This window comes from Rhinoraja longicauda, chromosome 26, assembly GCF_053455715.1.
Source record: "Rhinoraja longicauda isolate Sanriku21f chromosome 26, sRhiLon1.1, whole genome shotgun sequence".
In the NCBI taxonomy this organism is placed as follows: Eukaryota; Metazoa; Chordata; class Chondrichthyes; order Rajiformes; family Arhynchobatidae; genus Rhinoraja; species Rhinoraja longicauda.
The window spans coordinates 22,278,103-22,290,549 of record NC_135978.1 but is presented as its reverse complement, the minus strand read 5'-3'; the positions used below and the strand labels follow the sequence as shown (position 1 = coordinate 22,290,549).

The window sequence follows — 12,447 nt, the reverse complement described above, 5'->3', positions numbered from 1 at the left end:
AACAATATTGCACATTTATTGACAAAAATGTGTGGCCAGTGAAACCACAGATAGCTATGGTGCATGCAAGCACATGTTGTACCATAAAGCTGATGCCCCATTATGAGACACCAAGACAACCCAGGATGCTTGCGACTTCCCACAATGTACGGGCTCAAACCAGGGAGAATGCCATTCATCTTAAGGTCATGCAGTTCCATTTAACCAGGTGAGGCAGAATAGAAACACATGTCAACAACAACAAAAATAATCAGAACCTGCAAAGTTAACCGAACGTTAGAGAAAATGTTCTCATGGTTCCAAAGTGAACAATCAGCTCACCACCAACATTCAAAGGTGGAAAACCATGTGAAAGATTTTGTATCAGACACCAGATTGTGTGTACATCCACAAGCATATAATTTTGATGTTGAGTTTTTGGGATTCAACAATACTTTTCATGGAAGCCACTCAGCTCAGCCAAGATAAATGACATTCCAATACTTTACACAATAGGCCTTGATTAAATGGCCATGAGCCTGAATGCTCTCACAGTCAGGCCCTTCTAAAACACATTTTCCACCCTTGAACGTTATTCATATACAAATTACAGATTGTGTGACCTCCTACTGTTTTGTTAAATTAAGCAAAAGCATTAGTAAGCTTTAATTATGCCTATTGACAGACTTAGGCTGCAAAGAGTTTCTTTTTAGAAATCATATTTTTTGGGGGGATTGTGGGGTTATTTACCTGAGCGACCCCTGTGACAGTTAGTGCTACCCCCTCTGCGGTCTCTACATCCTCACACTTGGGCTGAAGCGTCATAATCTCAAGGGAAATCCTGTGAAAAACGTAAAACACTCGCAAATTCCAGGTCACACGACAGGCCTCAAGCCTCACTTCCTTTGTCTTCCAATCCTTTTATCTTTAAACCCAACCAGATGTGCTGTATGGAACTCAAAATAAACTCGAGCTAAATAAAATAACCAATTAAGTAAAACCATTAGATTATTCCCAAGAGACTGACCATATGAGATATTCAGAGCGTGGGTAACTTCGAGTAATTATAACTCCTGATAAAGTTGCAAAAGCAACCATGTTATTCAGTGGACTATTGCACATGACTTTTCACAAAGAACGAGTCATTATATTGAACAGCGTAGCTTATTATTCAAGGTAAACAATAATTCTTAATACCCAGACAATCCCCACAATTCAGCACAGGGGGATGCAACTTTTCTCCAGAAAGGATTTGTGTTTGTTGTCACGGTGAGTGCATTTCATGTGTGGCAGACCTTCTGAATTCTGAGCTGTCCATTAGAGAATTGTAACCTGTAATCAATAGTTTGTTCATGAGGGGCATTCTTGGATTTCAGATGTGGGAGTGGCAATGCACTCAGCGCACACCCACTTTTAAATATTTTTAGTCAATGTTTTAATCCACCTATCCATCCCAGCTCTTTCTCGCCCATTGCCTCTTCGTTGGGTTCAATCCGCTTCCTTGGTGCGATACCTACAGTCCTACAGGCCATGCCACTTGGATAAAGCGGTGAAGGTGCTGCAGTAGAGCTCAACATTCAGTTGCTGCTTGGGGGAAGAGGAAAGGAAGGAGGTTGGATGGGGAGAGGGAGGGGCAAGAAAACAAGGCAAGAAAATACAACACGGTTAAGAACAAGTTACCTGTGCAACCCCTGTAACATATACAGGGACCCCCTCAATGGTTTCTATATCCTCACACTGACAGACGACAGTCATGATCTCCAGAGGTAGTCTATGCAGCAGGAGGAGTTGGCAGGGGAGGTATGGGGGGAGGAAGGGGGTGGGACAGCACACATTCAGTCAGAGCAATCATCAGAACAAAGCATGAGAAATCCAACTCCCAGTGACAGTAAGAAAATCTTTTTTTTTCAATGGGTGTTCAAGGTAAATCAATCCTTTAAGAACTGTAATAGTACTTTAGCAGCCATACATTTCATTTTGTGCTTACAGAAAGCATGATTTACTTTCAACTGCCTATACCTGCTATTAAATCTTCTGAAGTTCCATGCACAAGTCAATATTCCAATAATACAATAAATTAAACACACGGGATTCGGCATGCGTGATTTATACACTCTTGCACAGCCAATTCCAAAAGCTTAAGTTTTCCAATAATCAGTGTTAAACCACTCGACATAAACATTTCACGACTGCAAAGTGCTTCAATTCTCGAAAGGTTATTCGCTTTGAAATAAAGTGCAGTTCAAATGCTGTACTTTTATCCTGGAAAAACACCACATTCTATCCAAGACTTGGAGGCGAGTCTGGTATCCTGGAAACACCCTGACTGAAGACAAAAAAAACCTTGTACTCAGAACCGCTGTCCCGTCTTGATGACAGCGACACTGGATAATGCCGACCTTGGTTTCTGGGTGTCCTGTAAACAGCAATGAATGGCCTGGAAAAGAAACCTGGAAAACATCTGTGAATTTTGTTCACTAACCACCTATTCTGCCAAGTTTTCCCAAGCAGCTCTTCCCTTGGCTTTTTATTGTGCAAGAACAACATTTTTTTATTCATGGGATATGGACGTTAATGGCAACATTATGGCCATTTATTAACCACCATTAATGACTCCCAAATTGAGGCAGCTGATAGGAGTCATCCATAATCAATAACTCTGGCCAGACTGGAGAGTAGCTGCTTTTTTTCAAACCAGGTAAACTTTTGAATAGTAGTTTTATGGCTGCCATTACAAAAATTAATTGCTTTTCTTTTAATTCTAGTTTTAAAAAACACTTTGAGTTCCATTTTCCCTATGTTCCCCAGTGAGATTCACTCATGTCTCTGGATGAATGATCCAGAACTCCGGATGTTAGTCCCTAAATACTACACTCTTAACAACCAGAATGTGGGCAATATTGGCAAATGCCAGCGTTTAATGTCATTCCTCACTGCCGTGAAATGGTGACAAAAGAATGCAAGTTAGTTCGGCCGAAATTGGACTGACTACCGACAAGAATTGCACCCTGTAACTCAATTGCATAGAACATGAGGATATTTTGAACTTGGGGGAATTGAGGTGGTCATTTATGGAACATTGAGACATTAGAACAAGTATTGACATTTAGTTAAAAACCACTCTACAGACACAGAAGGCTCACTGTTTCCCATTTTTGGTATGTTCTCTCAATTTGAATTGAGCCTCTGATCACAAGGGATCTGTGGAATATGGTAAATCTGCATTTGCACACTATGAAATTGTGAAGTATTTTCTCAGCTCCCTTCATACATTTCTTTTCTCAATCTTTATTTTCAGATTTAGAAGCACATTCCATCAACACTTCCACAAATTTTGTGGTCAGGGAACTGAAGGAACATCACTAGGACAGGCTTATATTGAAAGCTATTCATGCATAAACAATTGTACAGGAAACAGAAAATAATTGCGAGGTCACATCAGAAACTTTTGATTCCGGTAAATCAATAAAATGCCGTATCCTCTTCTGCCTGAGATGGTCTCACTGTAAATTCATTTTATAGTTTTTTTAAAAAATCTGCAAATAGTTCACTAGCTAGGAGGCGAATGTAAGTGGAGATCAAATAAAATGAAGCTTTTATTTTCTCAAAGGAAAATTAGTTTTTGACCAGCATACTGAAAGTGAGTCAGGGGGTTTCTGCATAAAATATTTCAGTGTGGTCATAATTCAGGACAAAATTCAATTAATCCAAAACCACTGAACGGAAAATTTGAAGAAATATTTGGATGTAATACTGGACTAGAAAAAATGGACCATAAAACAAAATTATATCAGGGGATAAATTCCCATGTTGATGTTCACATTTAGACTGTTTGAGGAATCAAGTGTTGTTGCACCTCAGTGTGCTTTTGAAAGAGAGAATAATCCAATTTTTGGTATGTTCTCTCAATTTGAATTGAGCCTCTGATCACATGGGGTCTGTGGAATATGGTAAATCTGCATTTGCACACTATGAAATTGTGAAGTATTTCTCAACTTGTGGCCGTGAGTAACCCAGCTGATGTCGCAAAGTCATGAAGACCCCATGCCTGTAATTTGCCCCAGTAGTTTTTCTTCACCATATCAATTGCCACAGTCAGTAACACAGAGCAATTTGGTTACATGTGACCATCACGAAGGGAAAATAAGGACTGAAAAAAGCCCCAGTAGTAATGTCAGAAAAATTAACGTCTGCAAATTCCCACTCATACTATAGAAATATTTCACATAAGATAACGAGGAGCTGGCAACAGCCGGCACGATTTCAGGATCCTTTTAAAGTGTACGGATCAAGCTGATGGAAACTCCAAGTGCCAAATGTAATTCCAGCGAATGCAGAGTTGTTCAACTTGCTCCCTGGCTTTGTTCATTCTGGGTGCACTGAATGAGTTTCTGCATGTGGTGAAGGAAATTTGGGTATTAAACAGAGTGCCTGGACTTCAATGGTGTGGGTAATGACACTTCCAATAGGGGGGGCCAAGGATAATTCCAGACAGAGGCTAATCCAGTTAGTCTTGTCCACACTATCTTTGATTTTCACACCACTTAGCATATGCCAATAAATTATTAGATTTGGGTTTGGCAGAGTAATAATTGCATTCTACAAAAAAGAGATGCTACTCTTAATTAATTGTTAGAAGAAGACTACAATCACTTGGAAACTGATCATCCACAAAAATCGATGCTTCCAAGCTTTCACAGCTGATTGTATCATTGGAGTGTTCGTGTATCGACTGGAGCCTTCAGGAATGAGATGCCGTTTTCACTGGATTGCAACACGTTATCAGTTCAAGTAATTCACACATTATTATGGTTGGTATGGATGCGGTGGGCTGTATGGCTTGACCCATCCTGTATTACACTATTACGTTCTAGAGTTTTATAACATCACATACAAGAACAAAACAGTGATATTAGCCAGTTGACTGCAAATATGAAAATTAATAATGAACAATAACACAGGTTCAAATCTGGGTTCCCTTAACGTCCAGCATAAATATTAGTCACATAACAAAAACATTTCCCTCATGATATTGCAATGATCTACTGTGTAGGTTATTGCAAGCTTGCTCCATTCGCTGCTATATCATTTAATTAAATGACTTTCAATAATTAATGATCGGAATCAGATTGTTTTTTAAAGTGTATGAAGTTCTCTTCAAAAAGTTTTGGTTTTGCAGTAGGCACATTCAAACACCACAATCATTAGCCTTAGTTCATTTGCAAGTCTGCATTTTCAATGCTGACATCAGGAACAAATCCATTCTTCAGTCAAATCAGACATTCTACACCAAGGTGCACTGCCTTGTGATTAGGAAGCCTGTGCAACTTTTAACTCATTAACCCAAGGGCGTGTAGAGCAGGATGTGTAGGAAAGAACTGCAGACACTGGTTTAAATTGAAGATAGACACAAAATGCTGGAGTAACTCAGCGGGACAGGCAGCATCTCTGGAGAGAAGGAATGGATGCCGTTTTGGGTCGAGACCCTTCTTCAGACTGATCAGTCTGAAGAAGGGTCTTGACCTGAAACTTCACCCATTCCTTCTCTCCAGAGATGCTGCCTGTGCCAAGTTACTCCAGCATTTTGTGTCTATCTTCGGCATGTAGTGCAGATGATTCACCAGACTGGGGAACTGACAGACAGCAATTCCTATGCTATCCAGCCTGGAACCTTTAGGTGGACTGCTACAGTAAGCTTTAAAAAAAAATCTGTTTAATTTCCTTCCCACCAAATGTGCATCAGGAAAGTTGCTGAACTGTTCAATTTTAAACCATTGTCAATCATTATGACACAGTTTTCAAAACAAATGCATTCTATTCTGAAAATGCAATGACCAAATTTTCCAACTACTCCTTTAATGAAGTTAAATGATTATATGCAACACAAATAGTAGATGCTCACAATGAAGGCTACATATAATTTCCAATGAAACGTCTCAATGATAATTCAACACACTTGAATGCAAAGAACTGCACTCGCTTCAAGGGTCATTATGGCACTCCCGAAGTAACTCACTGTTTGGCACAGATATGATTTAGTATTTTCTAGGAGGGTGATGTATCCAAGCATTGTACCATCAAGGTAAAGGATGATCTCAATGAGATTAGGTATTTTTGCAGAGCACGAGTGGATAGATGTAGAGTGATATATCCTTCAAGCTACTACAGAGTCTTGAACTTCAGTCGAGCACCAACTGCAGTGTCACGCTGGGATTTCCATGCGATGCAAGCTCAGGACAAGTCTGCCTGAAATTTGGAACGAAGAAGTAGACCGAGATCATTCAATCTCGTTTCACTAAAGCACCCTTAAAAACAGATATTGGCATATAGTGGCTGGCTAACACAAGCAAAAGCAGCCGCCAACTGTGTGTCACCAAGACTGGCTCTGAGGCAGAGCAGGAAGGGTGAAGTCAGACAGGGACGTAGTGATACGAGACTCGATAGTTCAGGAGACATACTTATTTTCAAGAAAATACATTTCTGTCATTGCCAGCAATGTCCACATCCTGCGAGCAAATTTTTCTTCAGAAAAAGTGAAGTTTCCAAACGCCAAAAACATTACTGATATCCCGAAGTTTAGTTTTTGACAAAAGCATTTGGGAAATAGATTCCTCATTGCATTAAAGATTGATGGTCCAGTTATTTGAGAATAATTCACAAGCTGACTGCCTGATATACGATTCTGTAATATGGTCTGTGTTCCAGCAGTCTTTTTTTTATTATTAAGGTTCAGAAATGCCAAATATTTGAGGATGTAACTGTGGGATCATCTTCTCAATAATAATTACTCTGATACAAAATCTTAAGAGCTGTGTCAAAGCGTAGAACTGGTTGTTATCATAGAGTTTTAATGTTCCTACCTCAGACAGAATTAGAAATGTGTAACTTTAAAAAAAATGTCCATTACTTGTATTCCTTACAAGTAAATCGAGATTAAATCGATGATGGAAAGCACAGAAAGGATTTGAGGTGTGGAGGCCAAAAGCTGTGACTGTGCACAGCAAAAGATAATACACTCAAAATAAGGGAGAATCTGTTCACACAGGACTACAGTAAAATAAATGTTTTATGTTAGGACATTGGCAAAGCATTCCCATGACAATATTTTGACAGATGTAATAATAATAATAATAATAATATATTTATTTTATATAGCGCCTTAACACATGCACAAAGCGCTTTACAAATACAATTAACATAGAAACAAACAGACAAACAGACAAACTATCCTGACGGAAAAGCGGCGAATAATCAACGCCAGCGTCCTCTCACGTCAGATGTGACTCCAATCCCACTCTTGCTGGAGCAGCCTCACCAGTCATTCCAAACTCAGAATAAATATTTCTGAAGAATGCTGCATGACCTCTCCCCGACTTGGAACCAAGGCTTGTTCTGGCACCATCCTTTGCTCATTGGCAGCAGGTTATTACACACACTGGACCCAGCCCAGGAAGATCCTCGGGAAAGACAGAAGATTTATAAAGAAAGATTTGTATTTTGCCATGTCTGTAGTGAGCATCTCTACTCCAAATGCAGCCAGGCAGTCTCTGCTCCTCAATCTGGTCTGAAGGATTGAAGGAGAGCAGGCTGTATCATCCATCCTTCACTGCCTGCCTGAACATTGCAATGGCTGTCATATTCCAACCATGGGCACGAGCCAAGCTACTGTCTTGTAAACAACTCAAGTTGCAATAAGATATCGTTTCTGAGAACTGAAGCAATTAGGTCAGTAGTTTGGAGACAAAAGTGTACAGTTCTGCTCGGGGCACCACGTCTGACATGGGAAATGGGAGAATACAATTTCTACCTGCAGTCTACTTGGCAATGGTGGAAATCGGATTTTTGAACCTATATAACGAGGAGGTATAGAGGAGCATGGAGAAATGATACACCAGGAGTGAGGCCATCATGGATCAGGCACAATCGTATTATATAGTGGGGCAGGCGTGAAGGCCCTGCTGCCGACTGCTCCTCTTTTCTTATGAACCCGATCTGGTCACAGGGAAAATTTCACGCGAACAGGATCCGGTCAGTATTGAAAGGGTCTTTGGAGTTATGAGGCAGCAGCTCTACAAGCTGTGCTGATGTGCTGTCTGTCCCCTCTATTTTTATTCTTGTGGAAGGCATTTCATTAAAAAAATTAAATGTGTTCTTCACACCAGAGAAACTGTCCCATCCGCAGAATATTTCCAACATCCATAATATTTTTCGGCTTTGCTTGAGAGTGACCAGTACATGCAGCATTGAATTTCTGGCAGAGGGGGAAGTAATGAAGGTATTACAGGATGGCATTTTAAATTGTGCCATAAATAACCCTTGCACCAGGAGAAGTGTGCTGCCTCTCCATAAAAACAAGTCCAGCTCAATCAAAACCAGAACCAATAGAGTCCTGTTGAATTTAGTATTCGGTACTAACAGCATATGATAAATGAAATGTACTTCCAGAACTGTATTTCACAAAAATCCCTGGAGACTGCTTTAAATTTCTATTTCTTTGACTGGCTACAAGGAGGCCATTTCAGATTTTAAAAAAATTAAAAGGATTATCAGGGAAAAATAGATTGCTTTAAAACAAAAACACACATTTGTCAGTAAATGGTGTTGAAGCAAAGAGTACTAGGATACCTATCACCCTCCCCAGTTCCAGGGGCTGCACCCACCCACCCACAAGGGCCGTAGCCTTGTGTTGGCCTTCAACTTTCTCCGAGGAGACAACTCTGTGGAACCTGGGATCCTGGCTCCATGGTGGAAGGAAGTGAGAATGCACAGCAGCAGATACTCCAAATTACTTCCAGTTGTTGCATTTGAGATTTGATTAAAAAATTACTTTAGGGTAGCTTACACCGAGCTCAGATTTGCATGCAAGGAGTCAAGCATTTGTGATCTTCACCAGAAGTGAAAAGACAGTACTTCCAATGATTGTCACCTTCCAAACAAATCAAATGATAATAAGTGAATCCACCATTTTAGAGAGATGGAGAGACAAAATGGAGAACAGACTGGTGAGCCTGCCATTAGTAGTGGGGCAACAGCTGGAATTCATTATTAATGAATCAGTATCATGGCACTTAGAAATTATAATATGACTAGATATAGTTAACATAACCTTGTGCAAGAGAAATCACTTTTGCCAAATCTGTTACGGATTTTTTTCTGAGGCAATGACCAGAGGAACAGAAAAAAGGGAACCAGTGGAGATGGTTCAGAAAACTTTTGATATATGTCACACTGGAGGGTTGACATTCTGGTGTGGTTAACAGGCATAAAAAAAAAAGAAATAGGATGGGTCTTCTCTAGATTGGGAAGCTGTGACAAGCAGTACACCACGAAGAATACAAGAGTAGAGACGCAATAGACAATAGGTGCAGGAGTAAGCCTTTCTTGCCCTTCGAGCTAGCACCGCCATTCAATGTGATCATGGCTGATCATCCACAATCAGTACCCCTTTCCTGCCCTCTCCCCATACCCCCTGACTCCGCTATCATTAAAAGCTCTATCTAACTCACTCTTGAAAGCATCCAAGGAATTGGCCTCCACTGCCTTCTGAGGCAGAGAATTCCACATATTTACAACTCTCTGAATGAAAAAGATTTTCCTCATCTCCGTTCTAAATGGTCTACCCCTTATTCTTAAACTGTGACCCCTGGTTCTGGACTGCCCCAACATTGGGAACACGTTTCCTGCCCCTAGCGTGTCCAATCCCTTAATAATCTTATATGTTCCAATAAGATCCCCTCTCATCCTTCTAAATTCCAGCGTATACAAGCACAGTCCGGGCTGCACAGTCAGAGGTCACAGGCACAAAATTAAGGGGTTGCCATAAATAAACAAGATTAAAAAAATCTTAATCCAAAGACTGGGATTCTCTACCCAAGAGAGCTGTGGAGGATCAGTTGCTGATCATATTCAAGACAGAGGTTGGAAGATTTTTGGATATTATAGGAATCAAAGGGTCTGGGGTTAGTTCAGAAAAGCAGAGCTGAAGTCAGATTAGCAATGGGCTCATTGAATATGAAACAGGAGCCAAGTGGGTATGACTTTTTATATTTCTTGTATTCTGTTTATTTTCTGTGCACTACTCAGATAATGGAAGGGATAATTGAACTACAATCTCTATATGGAGACAGAGTCTATCCACTTAGCCAAGTTGACACAAGGGAATTACATAAAACTAATTCAGATATTTAGAACTCTATCTAGTCTCCTCATAGCCCATTAACCTTAATTCGGCTTCTCCCTTTATCTTTCCATTCACTTTATTGTATTTTGAAAGGTTACTAATTATTTGCCCATGCTTTCTTGTTACCCAATCTAACTATTCTAAATGAAGAAATACCCCTTCATTTCCCGACTGGATTTACCACTATCTGAAATTAACGGCTCCTACAGTCTGCATCCAACAGGCTGCAGTACAAAATAGCTGATGTAGCACAGCAATAACCGTTCTGACTGTTGTGCAAATGCATGGAACTTAGATAACCGAGCACAATACATTTTAACAGGAAACGGACTCCCCTATTGCCACAATATCTACACGGTGCCTGAAATATTAAATGTTCAAAGAATGAAGGGAACAACAGGCATGTTCCAACAAACTGGAATACTGAGGACAGTTCAGATCACTGCATCATGAAAAAGATATAGACATTGGATAGAGTGAGATGATTTAGAGATGATCCAAGAATGTGAAAGCGTACATAGCAGGAAAAGGATGAGCAGGTTGTCAATATCAGCAATCAATTGGAGTTGGTCTGTGGAGCCAGAGTCAATCACAGAAAGAGGAAGGCCACGCTCTTTGGCAGCAGGCCTGACCAAACATCTATAACAATCTACTCTGACTACCTGAAGATGCTGGGGATCTGGTTCAGAGGAACAAGGGCATAATGTAGAAATTGGCTGGAGCAGAGAGGCAAGGCCCAACAGAATTTGGGTGTGGCACTCCGCCATCCATAAGCAGGCAAGATTCTGATCATTGGATGCAAGGTGTTCTTGGCGCTGCTGTGTAGGGTGCAAGGGTAGTTTAATGTCGAGATGCAATATGGAAACAGGCCCTTTGACATCTTGTTTCATCTGGGGTTCCAAGATGGAGAATGTCCATCTTGATACAATGCATGTCTCCATTAAACACAAGGAAAATCATGGCCAAAGTTGTCTTTATCCTGATGGCCATCTTTGTGCATGGCTGTATCTAGTTGTGCATAGAACCAAAGGAGGCTAAGTGTGGTTTTGGTCTTACCGCCTGAACTTGCCAAAAGGCACCAAAACCACACTTGGCTGGTAATGAGAGAGGCCCTTCCCTGAGATTGCTCCTGCACAGAATGTTTATTTTTGAAATATAAATGATGAACAGGTTGTCAATCACCCGAGCCATCTTCTATTTCACTTGGATGCTGAGTGTCATGATGTGTTAGTCCCCAGAGAATGGAAATGTGCCTAATGAAGTCCTCCAGCTGATGACACTTTGGTGTGTGGCTGAATCAAGCTGTATATAGTACACAAACGCAAAGTGTCACTACATTCCAAGGTTTCACCTATCCCTGGTGTTACAAAGGATGGGCCTAGCCTCATTACGTGCCACGTAATGTAAGAAAATAACTGCAGATGCTGGTACAAATCGAAGGTATTTATTTCACAAAATGCTGGAGTAACTCAGCAGATCAGGCAGCACCTCAGGAGAGAAGGAATGGGTGACGTTTCGGGTCGAGACCCTTCTTCAGACTGTTCCATTCAGTTGGATTTTTGTGCATTTCTTGTCCCAAAGTCAGAGTTGTGGGAAACAACTTTTGAACAAAATTTTTTGAGGAAGAACACCTTTGCCGCAACTCCACCAGTGGTCAACTTGAAATGGCTGTGGTGCTGATGAGACCTCATCCTCCTGAACGGTACGATTGCCAAGATGTTCAGGAAACCGCCTATCCCAAGTTTCATCCTGTGCTGCTTTATCACAGCGGAATCCATGATCTACATAAGGGCTGTTCAAGGCAACACCATACCGCTATAAACATCAACTGCTGCTGGAAGAGCATCATAATGCATTTTGATCCATCCAAACATGCAAATATTACCGATTGGCTCATGCCCTGGTGCAAGAATACATACCGAGGGATCTGAAGCTCGGTACAGTCATTACAAAGGCTGTGGGGAAGGATCAGAATCTAGGGCCTTGTTGCCGTTGGACACAGGGGTGCCACTCCTCTAAAGTACTTTACAGGCAGCATTGACAGTTTAAGAGAATGCTTTGAACTGATGGTGAAATGAATTCAGGAAAATACAATGATTCCATTTACCGCATATATTGTTGAGATTTATGAAAGAACTGGGTTCACTTTTGAAAAAGCAACGTGAGATGTGGAGAGGGAGGACGAAGGAAGTGAAGAAGCATGTCACCAAGATTGTGATGAACTAGATAGACAGAGATTTTCCACATGGGGAAGAGCAGAAGTAAGAACAATCAATGTAAGATAAATC

At 40.8% G+C, this 12,447-nt stretch overlaps 1 protein-coding gene across 5 annotated transcripts in view; it reads right to left on the bottom strand.

Moving 5' to 3' along the window:
- LOC144606521 (flotillin-2) overlaps positions 1-12,447 on the bottom strand; it is a 93,942-nt gene that overhangs the window by 49,855 nt on the left and 31,640 nt on the right. For 2 of the 5 annotated variants that reach the window (XM_078422751.1, XM_078422755.1), the window contains one exon: positions 730-820. The exons of 1 other annotated variant lie outside the window; for it this stretch is intronic. In XM_078422751.1, coding sequence (XP_078278877.1) covers positions 730-820 — 91 coding nt within the window. Of the gene's footprint in view, positions 1-729; positions 821-1,659; positions 1,751-12,447 lie in introns of all 5 variants that reach the window. 2 more of the 5 variants (XM_078422754.1, XM_078422752.1) reach the window with 2 other exon arrangements.